The sequence below is a fragment of the Schistocerca americana genome, chromosome 1, assembly GCF_021461395.2.
Source record: "Schistocerca americana isolate TAMUIC-IGC-003095 chromosome 1, iqSchAmer2.1, whole genome shotgun sequence".
NCBI lineage: Eukaryota > Metazoa > Arthropoda > Insecta > Orthoptera > Acrididae > Schistocerca > Schistocerca americana.
The window spans coordinates 856,616,844-856,643,431 of NC_060119.1; the positions used below are offsets into that span (position 1 = coordinate 856,616,844).

General features: G+C 36.9%; 1 protein-coding gene across 2 annotated transcripts in view; it reads right to left on the reverse strand.

Annotated features, from left to right (window-relative positions):
• Positions 1 to 26,588, reverse strand: part of LOC124546839 (beta-glucuronidase-like) — a 375,007-nt gene that overhangs the window by 16,812 nt on the left and 331,607 nt on the right. For both annotated transcript variants that reach the window (XM_047125067.1, XM_047125068.1), the window contains exons 9-12: positions 20,924 to 21,067; positions 10,732 to 10,816; positions 5,382 to 5,558; positions 907 to 1,045 (exon numbers count right to left, since the gene is read on the reverse strand). In XM_047125067.1, coding sequence (XP_046981023.1) covers positions 907 to 1,045; positions 5,382 to 5,558; positions 10,732 to 10,816; positions 20,924 to 21,067 — 545 coding nt within the window. The remainder of the gene's footprint in view (positions 1 to 906; positions 1,046 to 5,381; positions 5,559 to 10,731; positions 10,817 to 20,923; positions 21,068 to 26,588) is intronic.

Genomic DNA, 26,588 nt, shown 5'->3' on the forward strand with positions numbered 1-26,588 from the left:
TCTCACAGCAAATACAGACTTGTTTAGTCGCTTAAACAATTCTGTGGTATGCCCTTCCCAAATGAATTTATTATTGATTTGTAATCCGAGAAATTTAACACGGTCAACCTGTTCGATCTGCATGTCCTCATATGTTATACTCTTTCTGGAAGGAAATCTCTTACAGGTTCTGAACTGCATATAGTGGGCCTTCTCAAAGTTTAATGACCATGAATTAGCTTTAAATAACTTACTAATGTCAGTGAAAATTTGATTAGCAGCTACTTCTAAATCCGTACTTGACTTGCTACTTATTGCAATATTTGTATCATCTGCAACCAAACAAACTTATAATCTGGCAATGTAGCACACGAGATGTCATTAATGTACACAAGAAAAAGCATTAGACCCAAGATGGAACCTTGAGGAACACCACATTTAATTATTTCCCAGTCAGATGAAGACTGACTGCTTACTGCACAGGTATTTCACAATGACACCCTTTGTTTCCTGTCAGATAGATAAGACTGAAACCATTTCACAGCATTGCCGGTGACACCATAATATTCTAATTTACTTAAGAGAATGCTGTGGTTCACACAGTCAAAGGCTTTTGACAGGTCACAGAAAATACCAGTAGCCTCTAATTTATTATCTAATGAATTAAGTACATTCTCACTGTACGTGTAAATAGCTTTCTCTATATCAGAACCCTTAAGAATCCAAACTGTGACTTGGACAATATATTATTTGCAGTCAGATATTTAATGAGATGCTTGAACACAACCTTTTCAAATACCTCCAGAGATTTATAGAGCTTAAGAATGAATAATTTAGGCTTAACAGCATTTTGATTGGCGTTCATTTACCTGGATGACATTTCATTAGGATGATGTTTCATAGGAAATATAAGGCTATTGTACTTACATTGACCAGTTTGGAAATCAGCAAAGTTCCATATCAGTTCTCCTATAAAGTAACCTCTCTCTCGAAGAGTGTCAAAAGCCTTAAAGTGCTCAGACATCAGAACCACTTGGTACTCTTCTGACCAAAGATATTCAGGTTGCTGTGGATGAATGTGACAGTTTGTCAATATCAACGAATAATGTCAAAGAATATAATTCAACAATGATTCATAATTTGGAGAAAATACAAATAGGAATTTACTTTTGAATTATGTGAGCACACATCTGACTCCATTTTCAGTGTGCTACTTTTAAAGACATGATCATATACTATAAACCAGTCTAATAATTCATCTTGATACATATTATTTACTGTTATATTTGTAAAAGAGGAATGAGAAAGCAGAAATATTCAGCCAAAGCGTATCTTTTAGAAATTTACTGGGTTATTTGAATATTTGTAGAACTATGAGAAGAAATGTCATTGTTAGTTAACATAGTCACCATGAACATGAAAACATTTGTCAAGTCATGGCACCAGTTTTTAGATCCTACCATCAAAGAACTTTGCTGCCTCTCTGTTAAACCAGTTAGTAACAGTTTATTTCAGCATACCAATATTTTCAAAGCACTTTCCACCAAGGAATTCCTTCAGTTTTGGAAACAGGTGAAAGTGTGATGGTGCTACTTCAGGGATGTATGGTGGACAATGCAGTAATTCCCAATAAAAACTGGTCCAGTTGTGTCCTTGTTCTTGCCAGAATAAGATACTGAGCATTGTTGTGAAGCAGAATGATGCCACTACACAGCAGTCCCCATTGGCAATTTTAAATAGCGCACCTAAGTTTTAATAATATTTCACAGTATCTCCCACTGTCATTCCTCTTGGCAAAAAGTCTAACAGAAGAATGCATTTCCAAGGAAGAAAGAAAGAAGTAAGTAAGTAAGTTAAGTAAGTAAGTAAAGGCTTGAAGCTCTTGAGTGAAGTAAAATCATCACTACCACCATTATGAGACCACCATGGCAAGAACAGTGTGGAAACATGGCAAAGTGCAGCTTTTCCCTTTAAATTAAGTTACCTGGAAGAAGGTGGATACTGACAAGGTATAAAAGTATAATTCAACAATTTCGAAAGAAGGTAGAAGGTGAAACTGTGGGAACTGAGGCTGAATGTTATACATTCATGACAGAGGTTAAAAAGTGCAGTCACGAGGAGTATGTTTGGAGGTCATGCATTCATGAGACATTTCAGAGTTATTGAGGATTCATAGGTCATTGATAGTTTTATGAAAGAGTCAGAGATATAGGCATATTTTCAAATGTGGCCATCAAAAAGATACCATGACCATTACCTGATAAAAAGCCTAATTGTCTGAGTATTTCCAATTGGATCTATTCAGTTTATGCAGGGTTGTGATTTATGACATTGCTCCATCAACTGGCAATAATGCTAATAATTGATATCCTTTTAATAAAGTCATATTTTAATAATAAGAACTTGGTAAGAAAAGCTTTCTAAGGCCAAGATCACATAAAAATTTCTTTATTGTCAACAACCAGTTTTGACAGCCTTTTGTGTCATCTTCAGGTCTGTGACATAGTACACATATAGGGAATATATTTTATATCATGAATTATAACATAATACTTGGAAAAGAAAAAAAAATTGTTTGCCATCACAGGAAATGGAAAAGGAAACTCTACATTAAAATACCTTCAAAAGTTTTGCTACAAAATCACTTCATTGTGAATTGGAACTTCACACCAAGTTATCATGGTAGTGGATGAATGTAGCAGCTTATACAAAGGTTTGTCATAATAAAACATTTGCAGTCAAAAAGCACCTTGTGTACATGGCAGTGTCCATATATGTAGCACTCACAAATGATTGATAATTCATAAAAATCACAATATACAATAAAATGCACAGTAGCTCATCTGTTACAATAGCTTGACATTTTCCATTAATTTCTGATCCACCTTAGATGGTGTGTAAGCTAAAGCTGGATGGCAGTGCTGTAAAGATAACATGCGTACAGCTTGTTACAGCCAATAGATGGATTTTACATCAGTATCATAAGAACAGAAAGTAAATTATTATCTTTTCAAATTTAAACTTACATACTTTTGTGAGTGGTCTTCAAACACTGTAACAGTTACAAAAGTGTACTACATCAGTACATGAAACTGTACTATGTATGTATGTATGTATGTGAAACATGTTTCATGTACAGATATAGTGCAGTTTTGTAATCAATACAATGTTTAAAGACCACTCACAAAAGGATGTAAGTTTAAACGAGAAAATTTAGCAGGTGCTGACAGGTGTGAAAATTACTGAATTATAAGTTTAATAACTCATGGTTGCAAAATACTAACATGAATCCTTTACAGAAGAATGGAAAAACTGGTAGAAGCTGATCTTGGGGAAGATAAGTTTGTATTCTGTAGAAATTTTGGAACACAGGAGGCAACACTGACGCTATGACTTCTGATAGAAGATAAGTTAAGAAACGGCAAACTACATTTGTAGGATTTGTAGACATGGAGAAAGCTTTCGACAATGATGACTGGAATACTCTCTTTCAACTCTAAAGGTGGCAGGGGTAAAATAAAGGGAGCAAAAGGCTATTTATAATTTGTATAGAAACCAAATGGTAGTTACAAGAGTTGAGGGAAGCAGTGGTTAAGAAGGCAGTGAGACAGGCTTGTAGCCTATCCCTGATGTTATTCAATCTGTATATTGAGCAAGCAGCAAAAGAAACAAAAGAAAATTTGGATTATGAATTAACGTCCAGGGAGAAGAAATAAAAACTTTGAGGTTCACTGATGACATCGTAATTCTGTCAGAGACAGCAAAGGACTTGGAAGAGCCACTGAACGAAATGGACAGTGTCTTGAAAGGAGGCCATAAGATGAACATCAGCAAAAGCAAAATGAGGATAATGGAATATAGTCTAATTAAATCAGATGATGCTAATGGAATTAGGCTAGCACATAAGACACTTAAAGTAGTAGATGAGTTTTGCTATTTGGGAAGTAAAGTAACTGATGATGGTCAAAGTAGGGATGGTATAAAATGCAGACAGGCAATGGCATGAAAAGCGTCTCTGACAAAGAGAAACTTGTTAACATCAAGTATTTGTATGGAGTGGAAGAGAAACATGGACAATAGACAGTTTAGACAAGAAGAGAATAAAAGCATTTGAAATGTGGTGCTGCTGAAGATTAGATGGATAGATCATGTAACTAATGAGGAGGTACTGAATAGGAATAGGGAGAAGAGAAATTTGTGGTACAACCTGACTAGAAGAAGGAATCGGTTGATAGGACACATCAAACCAGTCTTGGGACTGAAGACCACAACAACAACAATGTTTAAAGATCACACAGAAATGTATGTAAGTTTAAATGTGAAAATGTAACAATTTATGTTATGGGCTTATGATACTGATGTAAGAGCCATCTAATGGCTGCAACACTGTATACGTGTTATCTTTGTATTACTGGAAAAATCAAGCTAACATAAACAGATGTGCTATGTGTATTTTATTGTATATGGTGATTTTTATGACTTAAAAATCAGCTGTGAGTGCTACATGTATGGACAAGGCCATGTACACAAGATGGTTTTTGATTGTAAATATTTTATTGCTGAAATTCCTTTCCATAAGTTGCTCGATTTTATCCATTAACATGACAACTTGGTATGAGGTTGCAGCTCACAATGGACACAATTTTTAGCAAAAATTTTTAAGGTTTGTAAATGTAAAGTTTCCTTTCCCATTTCCTGTAATGTCAAACGAAATCTTTTTTTCCTTTTCTGAAATACCATGCCATAATTCATAATATGAAATATATTCCATCTAAGTGCACTATGTTACAGACCTAAAGATGATAGCAAAATTTGTTGAAACTGGTTGGTGACAATAAAGAAATATTTATGTGATCTTGGCTATAGAAAGTTCTCTTACCAAGTAAAACACATTGCTCTTTCTCATGTCTCAACATCAGAAAATTCAATCAAGTTTTTGCACTTTTGCCGGCTGCAGTGGTCTCGCGGTTCTAGGCGCGCAGTCCGGAACCGTGCGACTACTACGGTCACAGGTTCGAATCCTGCCTCGGGCATGGATGTGTGTGATGTCCTTAGGTTAGTTAGATTTAAGTAGTTCTAAGTTCTAGGGGACTAATGACCACAGCAGTTGAGTCCCATAGTGCTCAGAGCCATTTGAACCATTTATTTATTTATTTATTTTTATTTTTTTTTTTGCACTTTTAACACTATAGCGGCTCCACACAGCAGTAAAGGTGACTTTACACTACTTCAAGAGCCACAGAATAACCTGTCCCTCAACAAGAATGACATCAACAGCTTATTTTTCACAAAACCTGGGAAAACAAATTAAATATCTATATGGTCAACAGGCCCATAAGAGGAAACTCATAGTTGTATTATTCCTCAGCAGAAAACTTTAATGTTGTTATGCTTTGTCTTACCATGTGAAGCCCCACCATACTGTCAGCTCCATATTCAGTCATGATTATTGGTTTATTATACTTTTCCCTCCAGTTTTCCATTTCTTCAAGCAGCTTGGGAACTATGACTCCTGTAAACCCACTATCATAGTACCATGCATTATAGCGATTCACACCAATGATATCCAAAAACTGGCCCTGTAAAAAGAAGAGCAGCTCATTTGTGAACTTTGTATGAGTCATATGAAATTTGTAACTGGTATTTATTACTTTTTCTAAATATCCAACTCATCACATTAAAGGGTCATCACTCTACATATTTATGACAGATGAATCAGATCTATGACATGATTCAGATTCAGATTCTTTACTAGTCAGTCAGCATTTGTACATGCGACACTTTTTCAGTACACTTACTTACTGATATTACAAAATACATACTTTCATAATTTATGTTATTGTATTTGGCATTTGTAAAAATCTTCTAAAGAATAAAATGGGTTAGCTACCATTTCCTTAAATGATTTTATTGGTATACTTGTGATATGTTTACACAATCTGTTATACAGGGTGTTACAAAAAGGTACGGCCAAACTTTCAGCAAACATTCCTCACACACAAATAAAGAAAAGATGTTATGTGGACATGTCTCCGGAAATGCTTAATTTCCATGCTAGAGCTCATTTTAGTTTCGTCAGTATGTACTGTACTTCCTCGATTCACTGCCAGTTGGCTCAATTGAAGGAAGATAATGTTGACTTCAGTGCTTGTGTTGACATGCAACTCATTGCTCTACAGTACTAGCATCAAGCACATCAGCACGTAGCATCAAAAGGTTAGTGTTCATCACGAACGTGGTTTTGCAGTCAGTGCAATGTTTACAAATGCGGAGTTCGCAGATGCCCATTTGATGTATGGATTAGCACGGAGCAATAGCCATGGCGCGGTACGTTTGTATTGAGACAGATTTCCAGAACAAAGGTGTCCCAACAGGAAGACGTTCGAAGCAATTGATCAGCGTCTTAGGGAGCATGGAACATTCCAGCCTATGACTCGCTACTGGGGAAGACCTAGAATGACGAGGACACCTGCAATGGACGAGGCAATTCTTCATGCAGTTGACGATAACCCTAATGTCAGTGTCAGATAAGTTGCTGCTGTACAAGGTAACGTTGACCACGTCACTGTATGGAGAGTGCTACGGGAGAACCAGTTGTTTCCGTACCATGTACAGCGTGTGCAGGCGCTATCAGCAGCTGATTGGCCTCCACGGGTACACTTCTGCGAATGGTTCATCCAACAATGTGTCAATCCTCATTTCAGTGCAAATGTTCTCTTTATGGATGAGGCTTCATCCCAATGTGATGAAATTGTACATTTTCACAATCAACATGTGTGGGCAGGCGAGAATCCACACGCAATTGTGCAATCACGTCATCAACACAGATTTTCTGTGAACGTTTGGGCAGGCATTGTTGGTGATGTCTTGATTGAGCCCCATGTTCTTCCACCTACGCTCAATGGAGCATGTTATCGTGATTTCATACGGGATACTCTACCTGTGCTGCTAGAATATGTTCCTTTACAAGTACGACACAACATGTGGTTCATGCACAATGGAGCTCCTGCACATTTCAGTCGAAGTGTTCGTACGCTTCTCAAAAACAGATTCGGTGACCCATGGATTGGTAGAGGCAGACCAATTCCGTGGCCTCCACACTCTCCTGACCTCAACCCTCTTGACTTTCATTTATGGGGGCATTTGAAAGCTCTTGTCTACGCAACCCTGGTACCAAATATAGAGACTCTTCATGCTTGTATTGTGGATGGCTGTGATACAATATGCCATTCTCCAGGGCTGAATCAGTGCATCAGGGATTCCATGCGACAGAGAGTGGATGCATGTATCCTCGCTAATGGAGGACATTTTGAACATTTCCTGTAACAAAGTATTTGAAGTCACACTGGTACATTCTGTTGCTGTGTGTTTCCATTCCATGATTAATGTGATTTGAAGAGAAGTAATAAAATGAGCTCTAACATGGAAAGTAAGTGTTTCTAGACACATGTCCACATAACACATTTTCTTTCTTTGTGTGTGAGGAATGTTTCCTGAAAGTTTGGCCGTACCTTTTTGTAACACCCTGTATATATTGACTGCCATGTAGGTGTGACTATTGTTTGTTTTTTGATTTATTTATTTATTTATTTTATTTATTTATTGATCCATTTTCATCTACAGCTGCACAATGTGCAAGAGGTATTTGGATTTTTTTGTTAATATTAACAGTTTTACATATAATATACCTTTGTACTTAATAACACACATTAATATATCAATTAATGATGAATACTTAAATAAATGTTGTTACACTATGTACAGAGAGATAAAATACAAATGTTCTTCTGAATAAGACTACATTGGGTAAACACACAAAAATTTAGTTTTGTAGGTATTCATTTACAGTGTAAAAGCAGTGATGAACCAAGTACTACAGTTTAGATTTGAAGTGACCAATGTTTTGTATGTGTTTAATGGTATCTAGTAAGGCATTGTTTAGTTTGATACTAGGATGGATAAGGCTGTTTTGAAATAGCTTTGCGTTGGTGCTTTGAACATGTACATCCAAGTTTTGTCTTGTATAATAGCTGTGTATTGTGTGATTTTGAGTGATGAGTGGTCTTTTGCTTTAAATATATTATATTTTCAAGTATATACATGCAAGGAAGTGGCAGGATCATCCGTTTTTGAACCAATGGTCTACATGATTTGCGATCATCTACCCCTTCCATTATTCTATATATATATATATAATTTTTTTTATTTATTTATTTTTTTTTATGGCATCTCCAGAATTTCCCCGGAACATAATCCCATACCGGGGGTGAGAGTGTACAACTGCATAATATATACGCTGAAGGGTGTTGTAGCTGGTACAATTTTTTAATGTATGCAGCACAAAACAAGAAGTACTTAATTTTTTGTTCATTTGCTCAATATGCGCTTTCCATTTCAAGTTGCCTTGTAGATGGAGTCCAAGAAATTTGGTACAGGCTGTTTTGGCAATTGTCTGACCGTATAGCTCTAGATTGGGTGATACCAGATTTTTTATTTGTGCTGTGTGTATATCCATAGCTACAGTTTTTTCAGTGTTTATTATTAAGTCATTGTCATCAAAGTAACATGTTAGCCTGTCAGTGGCTTCTTTTATGTTTTTACAAGAGTTTCTTCTGAGTTTCTTGTAATTAGAACACTCGTATAATCAGTAAATTGAAATATTTTACTGCTGTCATTGCTTATGTTTAGGTCATTTACATAGAGTAAGAACAGAACACGACCCATTGCCGATCCTTGTGGCACTCCATATTTAACAGTCAGTAGCTTGGAATTATATTTCCTAATGACAGTGTCCCTTTCTTGATCTATTTCCACATATTGTTCCTTGTTCTTAAGATAAGAGCTGAGCCAGTTGTTAGCTGTTCCCCTAATGCCAAGATTTTCTAGCTTGTATAGCAATTTGTCATGATTTATGGTGTCAAATGCCTTTGACAAATCTAAAAATATGCCCATGGTAAGTTTTTTGTAGTCTTATGCTATCAGTGCCTCTAATAGAAAGGAGTGAACTACAGATTCAGTTGAGCGGTTTGTTCTAAACCCATGTTGAGATTCTGACAGAATGCCATTTACCTCTAAGAAGTCTGTTAGCCTCTTATTGAAAAGCCTTTCTAATATTTTTAAGAAAACAGACAGAAGTGCCAGTGGTCTGTAGTTGACCTATTCTTTTTGTGATAAGAGAAGAGTAGTACTGATCCTTGTGTTATAACTACGTCTTTGATTTGTTACACTTTAATTTGGTAGTTCAGTGAGTATGTAATTAACTCTTTCTGAACTATATAAATTATTTGCAATCAATAATTTAATGTGTGAAACAAAATTGATGTAATAAGATTGAATAGTGGCATCAGTAAAGGATATAAAAAGGGTGAAGTAGAGACAATGCACGTTTTCCGGTACTGAATAACTTCCACTGTTTTGCATACAGAAAAGACTTTTACCCAAAATAACAGTATTTTAATTGCATTTTTGAAATATACATTCATTAACTTGGTTCATTAAATAATGTCATTAAGATGGCAGCCTTATTGTTAGATGCAAATTTAGAGACCCTCCTTGAAACTCTGTATGACTTCCTCCAGCATTTCATTCGACACAGCTGCAATTTCTTGATGAATAGAAATTTTCAGGTCATTTATGTGCAAGGCTTGTGCACATACACTCCTGATTTGAGGGAACCCCACAAAAAGAAGTAACAAATTGACAGGCCAAGATACATTGCTGAATCGTGAAATGATGCCTCCAGTTAAACATTTGCTGAACCATTTCTGCAGATGCTCTCACCATTTGAGCTTCCTGACCATCTTGTTGGAACCATATTTTTCTTGCCTTCACCTTTTCTGTTTCAGATACAAGAAGTTGTTTAGCATTTCAATGTACTGCACTGATATCACAGTAACTGTGGTTCCCTCCCATCACCCCCCCCCCCCCCCCCTTCAAAAAAGTAAAGACACACTGCACACTGTACCACATTTACTTTTTAGCTGTGGAGATCTCCGGTGTAGTTAACATGGGTCCTTTAGCACCCAGTAAAGACATTTCTGTACATTAACATATCCATTCTGATGGAAATGGACTTTGTCATTCATCACTGTTAGGACATCCCCATCTTCCATAGGAAAGGCATCTGTTATGCCACAAAATTCTTTGTGTTGCTAAAAAAACCTGTAACTTAGCTGCTGCATCATCATTGTTTTGTAGGCTGAAATTTGTGATCATCATGGAGATGTGATGAATCAAAAATGTGATGTACCCAGTTCTATACCTTGTTGCCTAGTGGATCCTTTCAGACTAGCAAGAAGTGCTCCACTCTCTCCACATTTTCCAGAGTTTGGACTGAATGGGAAAGACCTGGTGATTTTTCTTCATCACAGATCCAGTAGCTTTAAATGGGTCAGCCCAACATAGTAGACTGTTTCGATCTGAGCTGCACCTCCATGTTCAGTATTAAAATTTCTACTGAAATGAAGTTGAATCCTGGTCACAGAATCATTGTTTCTAAAAAAACTGGTTGACAGCCATAGTAACAAAAACAGTGTTGTCTGAGCTGTCCACTACAACTCACCCAAGGTTAATACCCCATTCTCCACTGAGCACTATCAGCTTAAAAAACATGTATTACTTAGGCTCCACCCTGTATTTAAAAGGTCTCACAAAGGAACTGCAACTAGAACAGGTCAATTGGCCAAATCTGTGAAAGGCAGAAGAAGATGATATTACAAGGAAAATTATTATAACTTATCTAGATTTTCATACCGCACGGTCCACATCATAGGTTGAAGTCATAGCAATTGTGGTAGGACGTGTAGCATCAAGACTTTTCACGTGGTCAATAAGTTCTCTGCAAAAAAGAATGGATTATATTGTTTAAGTATAGGACTGCAGTGGAATAATCTAGAAATAATTTAACAAAGAAGTTCTAGAAGACACCAAAAATTATACAATAAAACAGCTTTGCACAGCTCTGTAAAAATCTCATTTTCTTGATTTAATTTCTTGCACCACACTCCTTACTGCCTGTTTAAAAAATGGTGCATAGGGTATTTCTGGGCAGCATATTTTACAGAAACAAACATCTTCTGCTGAAGTGATGATTCTGTTTAGCATGTAAACCACAATAAATGGTACTTGAATACTGAAGATGCAAATGTAAGTAGAATTAGAATTAACAATAAAAAGTTGTGCTACTCCCTGACTAGTCGGGAGACTGGCACAATACCAATTAAATGTATTATAAAAAAGCAAGCATATTTTAGTAGTCATGTCCCCTGTGCATTTTTGGACTTTTTATTTTCACCTGTTTGCTATCGTCCAGTAGTGGAATGTAAACATTAGAACAAGGTTCTGTACAATATCTGGTCCAATGTAACAATCAGATGTCAGGATGATTCGATCCAATTACAACTGTACTACGTAAAGGATGAGTGAATTCAATTGCTGTGCTACTATCTAACAAGAAGAAACACTACCAACAATCCCAACAATGTTTCAGTCAGGCAAATTGGTGTGTGCAATTGCAATCTAAAATTTTGCATGGCTCACTTGAAGTCTACTGGTGCAATTTTGCCCAGTATTAACACAAGTAATAATGATATTCTCAAAATATTTTAATTATAGAACAATAAGTTAGCAAAAATTAAACATAAAATATTAAACAAATAGCTGAAATGTGAACATAGAGTTTAATAAAATCGTGTAGGATACTAATGTGGGCTAAATCAAACTGTTTAAAATCCAAGCCAAGTTTTTATTCAAGACATATGCACTCAAGTGTGCAAATGAGGGCCTTACAAGGATAAATGATAATTCCGTTGAACAACATTCAAACCAGTGGTGCAAAATGTTGTTGTGTTTATGCATGCAGACTATTTAATGCAGTAGAATGTGTGGTTCAATATTCATACAAATGCACTTTAACTCTCCAAAACATGTAGCAAAATCTTAAAATTCATTAGCATAAAACCTCAGTAACATTGAAAACTACAGTTTATTACTCACCATTACCATAATGACAAATGTCTAACAAATTCATCACACCGTTATCAACAATAAATGCACTGAAATATTATAGTTCACAGCAGCCTTAAACTGTATGAACAGCAATAAAATCTGTGTGATCACAGAAGAACAAGAAAGCCACATGAACATCTTTTAAGGCCCAACAGAATTCAAAAGCTCATAACTCACTCCCACAAAACTATTCTAATTCCTGAAAGATTTCTAATTGTTCAACTAAGAGACATCAGATATTTACAAACACTGTCTTAGGCAGTGTGGTGTTCTGTCCGCCCAAATACACTCATCAACCTCCTCCATTGAAAACTCACTAACAAAAGGCTACATGTACTGCTCTGTGCAGTATTTTATGCTCATAGTAATGTGATTACTGCTGTACTCAATACAAATATTTACAAAATGGCCACCATTCAATTTAAACAATAATTTCACATGTGTACAACTTACTAGTGCATAAATTAAATTCTCACAGTTTGAGACCTCTCATTAAAATCGCCAAACACTGATCACGGGAACATTATGAGCATTGACCTACCATTGATATAAACCTGTCCCGGAGATAACAGCATCACTTGGTGAAGAATGACTGCTTGTCAGACACATGCACAATGCATGCAGTATCAGTGATGTACTACCCATGTGTAGAATGGGGAAGGTGTACAATCTATCCAAGTTCGACCAAGGTCAGATTGTCATGGCCTAGAGGCTTGGCATGAGCATTTTAAAAACCTTGTGAATTGTCGGATGTTCAAAAAAAAAACTGTGGTGAGTGTCTTCAGCATATGGTGGAACCAAGATGAAACCACATCCAGACGTCATGGGGTTGGGCGCCTTTCCCTCGTAACAGATGTCAGATGTCATAGGTTGGGCAGACTGGTAAAACAGGACAGGCAGTGAACTGTGGGAGAACTAACACCAGACTTTAATGCTGGGCAGAGAGTGTGTGTGAACAAACAGTGCACCAAACACTCCTAATAATGGGGCTCCACAGCGAATGACCCATGCATGTGCCAAAGTTAACACCACAGCATCAGCAACGATGACTGAAATAGTCACGTGACCATTGGCACTGGACAGTGGCAGACTGCTCCATAGTTTGATGTATCCTGATACCTTCTTCATCATGCCAATGGGAGGTTGCAAATCCATTGTTTTCCAGGGGAACAGCTCCTTGACACCTATACTGCGGAATGGAGAAAAGCTGACGGCGGTTTATTTTCATTTACCTGTGTGCTTAGTAGTTTAATTCTTGAATTTCTTGCACGTTTCTGTATTTGCTAGGCACACACTCATGTTTTAATAGCAGTGTAGTGTATAGTTCCACCATATTTAGTATGAATAGGAACTGTGATTGCTGTGTTCAGATAAGAGTTGAGTTGGTGACTACTCGCTCACAGCTCCTGGTGGTGCTGGCTTCAGTCGGTCTGTCTGAGGGCATTGCCAATAGACATCACTGCAGGGAGTCATATGTGGGAATTCAAGGGACATCCAGCATTACCCAAGTGTCCCCCAATCATCCACTACTGTGGCTGCCCAGTTGCTACCCACACTGAGGTTGACTCCTCACCCATGGTCAGGTGGGAAGCCATTTCAAGATATGGCAGTGGGTCTTATTAAAAGGCATTACCGGCTCACTTGACAAACATATTTCAGGTGCTATCTGTGGGTAATAAAGATCTTCAGCCAGACATTGTCACTTGTCCTGTTTCAGAGGAAGCCTCTCAGCCAGCAAGATCTGGGTATTCACAGAGGGTGGAATTACTGGTAGTTGGGGCTCCAGTGTTTGGTAAATATTTGTTCCTCTCATTGATATAGCTGCCAAGAAGCAGAAGAAGTTCAATGTGCATTCTGTGATTATACAGCCATAACAGCTGGGAGGAGATGAGGGGGAGGGGGGATGTACTACTGGTATCCGAGGTTGGTAAAGACTGCTGCCATTCTTGCTTGTGAGAGGAAGGCAGAGCTCACTCACCATCAGTAGCATTGTCAATAGCACTGATTGTGGACCTTTGGTACAGAGCTAAGTGGGGTTTTGAATCACAGGCGCAGATGGTTTTGTGACCGTGTCTGCTGCAGATTCTTGGACTTGCACCTTAGGGAGTTTGGGGAGTTGAGTTCCACTTAATAGCTCAGGGGTCCTTAATACACTAGAACTGGCTTCACAGATAATGGGGGCTGTGTGGAATGGACTGTGTGGTTTCTTGGGAAATAGCGTAAAGGGCTCCAGTATCAGAGTGTTTGCAGGTCAAACACAGGATGAAACCTAGGAACCATACATATTATAACTGTAAATTGTCTTAACAGTGTTGGGGAAGAGCCAGAGTTCCATGCTAATAGAAAGCACTGAGGCTGAAATTGTTATAGGTACTGAAAGCTGACAAAAGCCAGAGATAAGTTCAGCCAAAATGTTCACAAAGAACCTACCAGTGCTCAGGAAGAATAGATTAAATACAGTTGGTGTTGGCATGTTTGTTTTTGATAGAAGTTGTTTATATAGCAGTGAAATAGGAGCAGATAGTTCCTGTGAGTCAGTACAGGTAGAGGTTATACTTGACATAGGGAATACATTAATAATTGCTTCCAACTCCATGACTCAAATGATACAGTTGCTGAAACATTCAAAGAAAACTTGAGGACCATCTCAAATATGTACCCCACTCATACAGTTACAGTCAGTGGTGACTTCAATCTACGCTCAATATGTTGCTGAAAATACATGTTCAAAGCAGATGGTAGGCATAAAATATCATCAGAAATTGTATTAAATTCGTTCTCTGAAACTTATTTTGTGCAGTTAGTTCAGGAGCACACAAAGTATAAACAGTTGTGAAAACATACTAATCCTCTTTATGTTCTTGTTGTGGTCTTCAGTCCAAAGACTGATTTGATGCACCTCTCCATGCTACCCTATACTGTACAAGCTTTTTCATCACCAAGTACGTACTGCAACCTACATCTTTCTGAATCTGCTTAGTATATTCATCTCTTGGTCTCCTTCTACAATTTTTACCCTCCACGCTGCCCTTCAATACTAAATTGGTGATACTTTGATGACTCAGAACAGGTCCTACCAACAGATCCCTTCTTCTAGTCACTTTGTGCCACAAATTCCTCTTCTCCCCAATTCTATTCAGTACCTCCTCATCAGTTAAATGGTCTATCCATCTAATCTTCAACATTCTTCTGCTGCACCACATTTCAAAAGCCTCTATTCTATTGTTGTCTAAAGTATTTATTGTCCATAAAAGTATTCCAAAAAAATACTTTCAGAAAAGACCTCCTGACACTTAAATCTATACTTGATGTTAACAAATTTCTCTTCATCAGAGATGCTTTTCATGCCATTGCCAGTCTGCACTTTATACCGTCTCTACTATGACCATCATCAGTTACTTTACTTCCCAAATAGCAAAACTCATCTACTACTTTAAGTGTCCCATATCCTAGCCTAATTCCCTTAGCATCATCTGATTTAATTAGGCTATGTTCCATTATCCTCATTTTGCTTTTGCTGATGTTCATCTTATGGCCTCCTTTCGAGACACTGTCCATTTCGTTCAGTGGCGCTTCCAAGTCCTTTGCTGTCTCTGACAGAATTACAATGTCATCAGTGAACCCCAAAGTTTTAATTTCTTCTCCTAATCCAAATTTTCTTTAGTTTCTTTTGCGGCTTGATCAATGTACACATTGAATAACATCGAGGATAGGCTACAACCCTGTCTCACTGCCTTCTCAACTACTGCTTCCCTCAACTCTTGTAACTGCCATCTGGTTTCTGTAAAAATTATAAATAGCCTTTTTCTCCCTTTATTTTACCCCTGCCACCTTTAGAGTTGAAAGAGAGTATTCCAGTCAACATTGTCAAAAGCTTTCTCCAAGTCTACAAATGCTACAAATGTAGTTTGCCTTTTCTGAACCTATCTTCTATGAGAAGTCATAGGGTGAGTACTGCCTCATGTGTTCTAACATTTGTACAGAATCCAAACTGATCTTTCCCGAGGTCAGCTTCTACCAGTTTTTCCATTCGTCTGTAAAGAATTCGTGTTAATACCTTGCTGACGTGACATACTAAACTGATGGTTTGGTAATTTTCACACCTGTCAACACCTGCTTTCTATAGGATTGGAATTCTTCCATTCTTCTTGAAGTCTGAGGGTATTTCATCACCTCATACATTTGCTCATCAAGTGGTAGAGTCTTGTCAGGGCTCGCTCTCCCAAGGCTATCAGTAGTTCTAATGGAATGTTTTCTCCTCCCAGGGTCTTGTTTATTCATCTACATCCTCTTCTGTTTGTGTATTATTGCCCTCCAGTACATCTCCCTTGTATAGAACCTCTATGTACTCCTTCCACCTTTTTGCTTTCCCTTCTTTGCTTAGAACTGGTTTTCCATTTGAGTTCTTTATATTCATACAAGTGCTTCTCTTTCCTCCAAAGGTCTCTTTAATTTTCCTGTAGGCAGTATATATCTTACCCCTAGTGATATACTCCTCTAAATCCTAACGTTTGCCCTCTAGCCATCCCTGATTAACCATTTTGCACTTCCTGTCAATCGCATTTCAGAGATGTTTGTATTCCTTTTTGTCTGCTTCATTTACAGCATTTTTATATTTTCTCCTTCCATCAATTAAATTCCATAGCTCTTCTGTTATCCAAGGATTTCTATGAGCCTTCATCTTTTTACATACTTGATCCTCTGCTGTCTTCACTATTTCATCTCTCAAAGCTAACCATTCTTCTTCTACAGTACTTCTTTCCCCCATTCTTGTCAATCATTCCCTGATGCTCTCTCTGAAACACTCTACAACCTCTGGTTCTTTCAGTTTATCCACATTCAGCTCCTTAAATTCCTACCTTTTTGCAGTTTCTTCAGTTTTAGTCTGCAGTTCATAACCAATAATTTGTGGTCAGAGTCCACATCTGTCCCTGGAAATGTCTTACAATTTAAAACTTGGTTCCTAAATCTCTGTCTTGCCATTAAATAATCCACCTGAAACCTTCCAGTGCCTCCAGACCTCATCCATGTATACAACCTTCTTTCATGATTCTTAAGCCATGTGTTAGCTATGATTACGTTATGCTCTGTGCAAAATTCTATCAGGAGTCTTCCTCTTTCATTCCTCGCCTCCATTCCATATTCACCTACTACTTGTCCTTATTTTTCTTTTCCTACTATTGAATTCCAGTCCCCATGACTATTAAATTTTCATCTCTCCTCACTATCTGAGTGATTTTTTTTATCTCATCATACAGTTCTTCAATCTCTTCATCATCTGTGGAGCAATTGGCATGCAAACTTGTACTACTGTGGTAGGCATAGGCTTCACATCTATCTTTGCTACAATAATGCATTCACTGTGTTGTTCATAGTAGCTTACCTGAGCTCCTGCTTTTTATTCATTATTAAACTTACTCCTGCATTACCATTATTTTATTTTGTATTTATATACCTGTATTCACCTGACCAAAAGTCTTGTTCTTCCTGCCACTGAACTTCATTAATTCCCACTATATCTAACTTTAACCTATCTATTTCCCTTTTTCAAGTTTCTAACCTACCTGCCCGATTAAGGGATCTGTTATCCCACACTCTGATCCGTAGATCACCAATTTTGTTTCTCCTGATAATGTCATCCTCCTGAGTAGTCCCTGCCTGGAGATCCAAATGAGGGACCATCATCATTTAACCATACACTAAAGCTCCATGCCCTTGGGAAAAATTATGGCTGTAGTTTCCCCTTGCTTTCAGCCATTCGCAGTACCAGCACAGCAAGGCCATTTTGGTTAATGTTACAAGGCCAGATCAGTCACTCATCCAGACTGTTGTCCCTGCAACTACTGAAAAGGCTGCTGCATGCCTTCAGGAACCAAGCATTTGTCTGGCCTCTGAACAGATACCTCTCCATTGTGGATGTACCTACAGTAAAGCTATCTGTATCACTGAGGCACGCAAGCCTCCCCACCAATGGCAAGGTCCATGGTTCATGGGGGCTCTTAGCAACAAATAATCCTGAGCAAATAAGGAGCATACTGATGGACTCAAGATTTATTGACCCGGAAACAATGTAAAATAGTGCAACAATGTAAAATAGTGCCAAATGTCTGAAATTCAAAGAAAAGTAGCTATAAGCTATAGGAAAAAAATAATATTCAGTACCCACAAGAATCAAGAGGGAACAATAACACTGAAACACTAAGGCTGAAATGCTCAGATTAAAACGAGTGCAAGACAGAGATTCATTCTTTTGCCCTTACTGTTCAGTCTGTACATTAAAGCAGCAATCACAGAAATAAATGACATGTTTATGAGTGGGACTGAAATCTATGGTGAAAGGATATAAATAACAAGATTTACTGATGATTTTGCTATTGTCAGTAAAAGCAAAAAAGAATTACAGGACCTGTTGACTGGAATGAACTGCCACATGCATACAGAATATGAATTGAGAATAAACTGAAGAAAGATGAAAGTAATGAAGAGTAGCAGAAATGAGATTAGTGATTAAGTTAACAACAAAATTGTTGCCCACAAAACAGATAAATTTAAGGAATTATGCTGCCTTGGAAGCAAAATAATTCTTGATGGATGAACCAAAGAGGACATAAAAAGCACACTAGCATAATCAGAGAAGACATTTCTGGCCAAAATAGGTCTATCAGTACCAAACATAAAGGCCTCAATTTGAGGAAGAAATTACTGAGAATGTACTTTTTGAACACAAAATTGTAGGTAGTGAATCATGGACCAGGGAAAAACTGGAAAGGGATGGAATTAAAGCATTTGATATGTAATGCTAAGGGTGGATTGAGAAGACAAGGAATGAGGAGTTTCTCCATAGAATAGCCAAAGGAAGGTAGGTACTTAAGCAAATCACTGACAAGAAGAAAGTACAGGTTGATATGACATGTGTTAAATTGCTGGATGATAATTTTCTGTGGCTCTAAAGGGGACCTGTAGAGGGTAAAAATTATAGGGGAAGATATATATTGAAATACATCCAGCAAATAATTGAGGACCTAAGGTGCATGTGCTACTCTGAAGAGGTTGGCACAGGTGAGGATTTGTGGAAGATCACATAAGATCAGTTAAAAGCCTCACAGGGAAGGGGAGGGGGGGGGGCAGTATATCCTGTTTCATATTAAATAATTGCTTTACTAAATACAGGTTCATAGTTTAAATAAAATCATTTTGGATGCTAGGTCATGTGTTTGTAAAACAACTGTGCCACCAATATTTTGATCATTTTTGCAACACTCCTCTTTGGTGATGCTGAAGAGCCTCACTGCAAAGAGGGTTGAAATGCCGGTGGTATAGTTTTTTTAGTGTTTTATAATAACTCAACCTAATTTCCAAAATGACTTTTTTTAAACATACACATTTATGGGTTTAAAATTACTAATTTGCTTAAATAAGTCCATTTTTATAGAATTTTCCTGATGAACATATATGTCTCACAACTGGCTAGCATATCTATTTCCTGTTATCCCTTGTTCCAACAAGTGATGTATTCATTACTGTGCAACATAGCTAGACTTTGATTCTGGTGTTTTGATTACACTTATTTAGTTTAGATCACAGTACTATTAATATAATAGATTATTTTAAACACCTTTAACAATGAAAATAAAAAATTAAATTAAGGGGGTGACAATTCACTCAAAGAAATAGCACCTATGTAAGACACCTTTCCAAATAATTTCCATTTCAAAATAAAGTGAAAAGTATAGAAATAGGATTTGTCTTATTCATAAATAGTACTGGTTAATTGCATGCATCCTAATACACTGATTCAATAAATATCTAGCACTTAGACCTAAAAGCCAACTTTCATCACAAAAGATAAATTTAGTCACTGAACATAGTTTTTATACTCACATACCTTCAATTATTGCAGTTGTAATGTGGCAAAATGGGGCAATTACCACACATTGCTCACTGTAAAGTTACACTAAACCAACAGTGTCATTCATTATATGGTTTGTATATGAATTTTGATGTACAAAACAAGAACTCTGGAATATAATTGACAGTTTTTTGTTACAGATTCAGTGTACATTAACTGCTAATTTATGTAGCCCAAATCAAATAAATCCACATACTATGACTTCCAAGTTATTTAGGGAGACTCACAGTAATTGAATCTGAAGTGCACAACTTTACATTATTGAAAACATATTAGGAATATTAAAATCCACTTAATTCAAAAGTTAAATAACTCCTATAATCCATTGTTACTCCACTTGAAATCAAACTTACTGTCTCTAAATCATAGAATAAAATAGAAATCAATGTAATTATTGAATATAGAAGTCTGTGCCAAGACAAAGTTTAATCTGTGACCAAATTATCCAAATATGTCAAACATTGACTGCAAACAATGAAATGTAGAGAAGCAAAATATTCTTGTATGTCTCTCACTGTTGTGATTTCAAGTAAATGACATGGTTGAAGCTATGTGAAGTCAGTCTTTGTAGTGGCAGTGCTGCAACAGAATCTGTGTATGTCTTTGTCCTAACAAACACTTGAAGTAATAGTTATGGTGTGGACTTGATTATTTAGTAGTTAGTGCCTATCAAATTGTTCAGAGAGTACTTAAATTGAATACTAGGGATATCAAAATGTATAAGCTATCTCTTTTATGGAAATGCAACACCCCTTCAATAAACTGAAAATTCGAAATTTTAGTATTGAAATTGCAGTTGGTACATTTCACATTTATATATGGTGACTACATGCAAGACAGTGACGATAATGAAAAAACACACAAAGGGAGAATAAATGTTCTTGACACCTCAGAGTAGTGTTTATCATCTGCTGAGAGATTTATTGCAGTACAACATGGGCAGAATTGAGGCTATAGACACTATTTTTGAATAATACTGGAAGACACCATTTTACCAGTAATTAAGTTCTAATGTCTGTTGCTAATCACCTGTAGTAGTCCTCAGTTCCATCAAGTTGTGTACGTGGTTCATTAGATACTGACCAAATGATAACACTTGGCCTGTTCTTGTCCCTTGTAATCAACTGTGTTAGCGATCTTTTGTGGTTTTCCAGTAGCTCTGGAGAATAATTCCTGAAACATACAGATCGTAATACATACATTTAAAACTAGGGATTGAAGAAGTGTCTGCAGAGTGTAATGCAATAGGCCAGCTAACAATATAAGGAAGTTACAGATGCCAGAATTGATGCACATTCTGATCCAAAGGTTCTATATAGAACATATATTTTGTAAATGACTGCTAATATGGGCATTCTTGATTCCACCTGAGTAGAGTTTATAATTAGCTATACACTAAGAAAACCTTGTTTCCAGCTTTCAAATTATCATTATTTTATGAAAATTTACTTTCACAGAAATTACCAGAACCTCTGTTTGGCATCAGTCCCTGAAACTATATTCAAAAATTGTTTACCTTGAAAATGTCAGATGTATAGTGTTAATTATTAGATCAAGATTAATTGTAAATATTAGTAATGAAAGATATTTTATAATTAAGTTATTGTTTTCTGAAATTAATTGTCAACCCCTAAGTCCTGATAGAACTTCACAATGAAAAATACATCTAACAATGAATCAGTTTATGTAAAAGGTATTTTCATTTTTTGTACCTAGTATCATGTAAAAGCATAATATTAATTATTAGATTGATTGTGTACAAACACTAACAATAGTATGAAATATGATAATTATTATAACTTATTAATAGTCCAGCAGCAGTGTTCATCAATTCAGTCTGAATTTAATCTATGTAGTGTCTATAATGGAAGTTAGTTGGCGCCAGTTCAGTAGATGTAATCAGTTTTATGTCAAAGTTCAATAGCACATGATGTTTATTGTAAAAAAATTCGTTATATTTTGGTGCAAGTGTAAAGAATAAACATACCACTAAACAGATATATTAATCTGGTTGTTATACTACATTAAATACAAAAACCCAGCACACACAGTATAAACAGTTGTGAAAACATACTAATCCTCTTTATGTTCTTGTTGTGGTCTTCAGTCCAAAGACTGATTTGATGCACCTCTCCATGCTACCCTATACTGTACAAGCTTTTTCATCACCAAGTACGTACTGCAACCTACATCTTTCTGAATCTGCTTAGTATATTCATCTCTTGGTCTCCTTCTACAATTTTTACCCTCCACGCTGCCCTTCAATACTAAATTGGTGATACTTTGATGACTCAGAACATGTCCTACCAACAGATCCCTTCTTCTAGTCACTTTGTGCCACAAATTCCTCTTCTCCCCAATTCTATTCAGTACCTCCTTATCAGTTACATGGTCTATCCATCTAATCTTCAACATTCTTCTGCTGCACCACATTTCAAAAGCCTCTATTCTCTTGTTGTCTAAAGTATATATTGTCCATAAAAGTATTCCAAAAAAATACTTTCAGAAAAGACCTCCTGACACTTAAATCTATACTTGATGATAACAAATTTCTCTTCATCAGAGATGCTTTTCATGCCATTGCCAGTCTGTACTTTATACCGTCTCTACTATGACCATCATCAGTTACTTTACTTCCCAAATAGCAAAACTCATCTACTACTTTAAGTGTCCCGTATCCTAGCCTAATTCCCTTAGCATCATCTGATTTAATTAGGCTATGTTCCATTATCCTCATTTTGCTTTTGCTGATGTTCATCTTATGGCCTCCTTTCGAGACACTGTCCATTTCGTTCAGTGGCGCTTCCAAGTCCTTTGCTGTCTCTGACAGAATTACAATGTCATCAGTGAACCCCAAAGTTTTAATTTCTTCTCCTAATCCAAATTTTCTTTTGTTTCTTTTGCTGCTTGCTCAATATACAGATTGAATAACATCGGGGATAGGCTACAATTCTGTCTCACTCCCTTCTCAACTACTGCTTCCCTCAACTCTTGTAACTGCCATCTGGTTTCTGTAAAAATTATAAATAGCCTTTTTCTCCCTTTATTTTACCCCTGCCACCTTTAGAGTTGAAAGAGAGTATTCCAGTCAACATTGTCAAAAGCTTTCTCCAAGTCTACAAATGCTACAAATGTAGTTTGCCTTTTCTGAACCTATCTTCTATGAGAAGTCATAGGGTGAGTACTGCCTCATGTGTTCTAACATTTGTACAGAATCCAAACTGATCTTTCCCGAGGTCAGCTTCTACCAGTTTTTCCATTCGTCTGTAAAGAATTCGTGTTAATACCTTGCTGACGTGACATACTAAACTGATAGTTTGGTAATTTTCACACCTGTCAACACCTGCTTTCTATAGGATTGGAATTCTTCCATTCTTCTTGAAGTCTGAGGGTATTTCACCACCTCATACATTTGCTCACCAGGTGGTAGAGTTTTGTCAGGGCTCGCCTTCCCAAGGCTATCAGTAGTTCTAATGGAATGTTTTCTCCTCCCAGGGTCTTGTTTCTTCATCTACATCCTCTTCTGTTTGTGTATTATTGCCCTCCAGTACATCTCCCTTGTATAGAACCTCTATGTACTCCTTCCACCTTTTTGCTTTCCCTTCTTTGCTTAGAACTGGTTTTCCATTTGAGTTCTTTATATTCATACAAGTGCTTCTCTTTCCTCCAAAGGTCTCTTTAATTTTCCTGTAGGCAGTATATATCTTACCCCTAGTGATATACTCCTCTAAATCCTAACGTTTGCCCTCTAGCCATCCCTGATTAGCCATTTTGCACTTCCTGTCAATCTCATTTCTGAGATGTTTGTATTCCTTTTTGTCTGCTTCATTTACTACATTTTTATATTTTCTCCTTCCATCAATTAAATTCCATAGCTCTTCTGTTATCCAAGGATTTCTATGAGCCTTCATCTTTTTACATACTTGATCCTCTGCTGTCTTCACTATTTCATCTCTCAAAGCTAACCATTCTTCTTCTACAGTACTTCTTTCCCCCATTCAATCATTCCCTGATGTTCTCTCTGAAACACACTACAACCTCTGGTTCTTTCAGTTTATCCAGGTCCCATCTCCTTAAATTCCTACCTTTTTGCAGTTTCTTCAGCTTTAGTCTACAGTTCATAACCAATAAATTGTGGTCAGAGTCCACATCTGTCCCTGGAAATATCTTACAATTTAAAACTTGGTTCCTAAATCTCTGTCTTGCCATTATATAATCCATCTGAAACCTTCCTGTGTCTCCAGGCCTCATCCACGTATACAACCTTCTTTCATGATTCTTAAACCATGTGTTAGCTATGATTAAGTTATGCTCTGTGCCTAATTCTACCAGGAGGCTTCCTCTTTCATTCCTTGCCTCCATTCCATATTCACCTACTACTTGTCCTTATTTTTCTTTTCCTACTATTGAATTCCAGTCCCAATGACTACTAAATTTTCATCTCCCCTCACTATCTGAATGATTTTTTTATTTCATCATACAGTTCTTCATGCTCTTCATCATCTGTGGAGCAGTTGGCATACAAACTAGTACTACTGTGGTAGGCATAGGCTTCACATCTATCTTCGCTATAATAATGCACTCACTGTGTTGTTCATAGTAGTTTACCTGTGCTCCCGCTTTTTGTTCATTATTAAACTTACTCCTGCATTACCATTATGTTTATTGTAAAAAAATTTGTTATATTTTGGTGCATGTGTAAAGAATAAACATACCATTAAACAGAAATATTAATCTGGTTGTTATACTACATTACATACAAAAACCCAGGCAGAAATTCCCAGGGATAGTATTCTTCTAAAAATTCAGTTAACAGTTATAATTCTCTCTCAGTGATATGCATTGGCAGTAGGTACCAATAAAACTCTACCACTTTTTAAAGTCAATCTTCACATTGACAATTGTTATATTGTTTGTTGTAAATTACAAAGTGTTAATGATGCACTGAAAGGTGCAATGGTATAAAGAAGAATGCCACCTTACCACTTGAGAAACCACAGTTGGAATTTGCTACAGCAATAAGAGATCCTCCACAGATGCCTTTCTAAGCAGACAAAAAGAGTGCCTTAGAAATCAGTCAAGTATGTAATGGAAGCCTGCGTAAGACCAGAAATGATAATGAAATAATAAAACCTTGCACACAGAAGAGAAACAGCCACACTTTGGAGAATTTATTAAATATACAGTAGCGGATTCAGAGGGAGGGATAAGAGGCTCAAGGCCCCTCCCATAAGCATCTGTATCCACCCGTGACCAAACTCAAATTAAACTTGGTATTATCCTACTGTCTTAGTACTACACTACCTACTGTACAATTTTCATCACTTTATACGTAATCCATTTTAAGTAGGTGTAGTACGTTTTCAAATTTTACATTTCTCTAAGAAGATGCTAATGTGACTAGTTTTTAAATCGTATGCCACCCATTCGGAACGCAGCTACATAACACAAACCACTGCCACTGCTACTCGCATTGTTGTATGGTTTTTCGAATCAGGCACAATAGAATGCACTGTTCAAGTGGTTTTTAATTGTAATCAAGGCGTGCTTTTGTTTATATTTGTCAGATTTTCAAAATATGACATGGAACGTAGACAAGGAGACCTTAGTTCGTTTTTTTTTTTCTTTTTACTGAAAGGGAAGGAGGAACAGGTAGAATTGAGTGAAAATGAACCTCGAAACAATGTCGGTGTCTTATCATTGTCGACTCAGCAGATACAGCTTTCTGACTATTTTGTATGTACTTAATTAAATTCATACAAACACGATTAGTCGAGTTTGTGACTTTTTATTGGGTTGAGTTCATTGATCTTTCGGTCGGTTTAGTGTGGGTAGCTGTGGACTGGACTCTGGATCGGGTTTGCATAGTTAGTGATTTTTCCCACTAAATTTAGTGGTTTTGAGTACCTGTCTAGTGTACAGATTTTTCATCTAGTGGATGATGTGAATTATGGTGGATTTTTAAAAGATTTGGGTGATTTATGGTAAAATTATTTTTTAAAACCACTTGATCCATGCTACGTACAGCAAACAGCTCTATATAATTTGCTAACGTCTAGTAGCTCTTAAATTGATATCACCTATACATTTATAATTTACGGTATTTTGTCTTTGCTTCCAGTCTGTTTTGTGGCCGTATTATTATGCACCCATTTTGTTTTGCGCTCTAGTATTAATAAATCTGCAACTGTGTGCACAGTGCATATCTGTAGTGCTGGTGATAATGTGGTGATTCTCAAATCACATGCTGTTGGGTTGTGTTGGGTTGGGTTGAGTTGGGTTGTTTGGAGGAGGAGACCAGACAACGAGGTCACCTGTCTCATAGGATTAGGGAAGGACGGGGAAGGAAGTCGGCCATGCCCTTTCAAAGGAACCATCCTGGCATTTGCCTGGAGCGATTTAGGGAAATCACGGAAAACCTAAATCAGGATGGCCAGACGTGGGATTGAACCATCGTCCTCCCGTATGCGAGTCCAGTGTGCTAGCCACTGCGCCACCTCACTCGGTACTTGCAGTTGTTTTAGTGCTAAACATATGTAAAGCAAAGGGACAGTATACCCAGAAATTTTGTGCAGAATCACCACGCAAAGAAAACTTAAAATACATAGAAAAAAATGTTGTGCAGCTATAAAACATGTAATAAGACCGTATTTCGTGGAAAAATTTGGCAAGATATCGGTGACAGCATATAAAT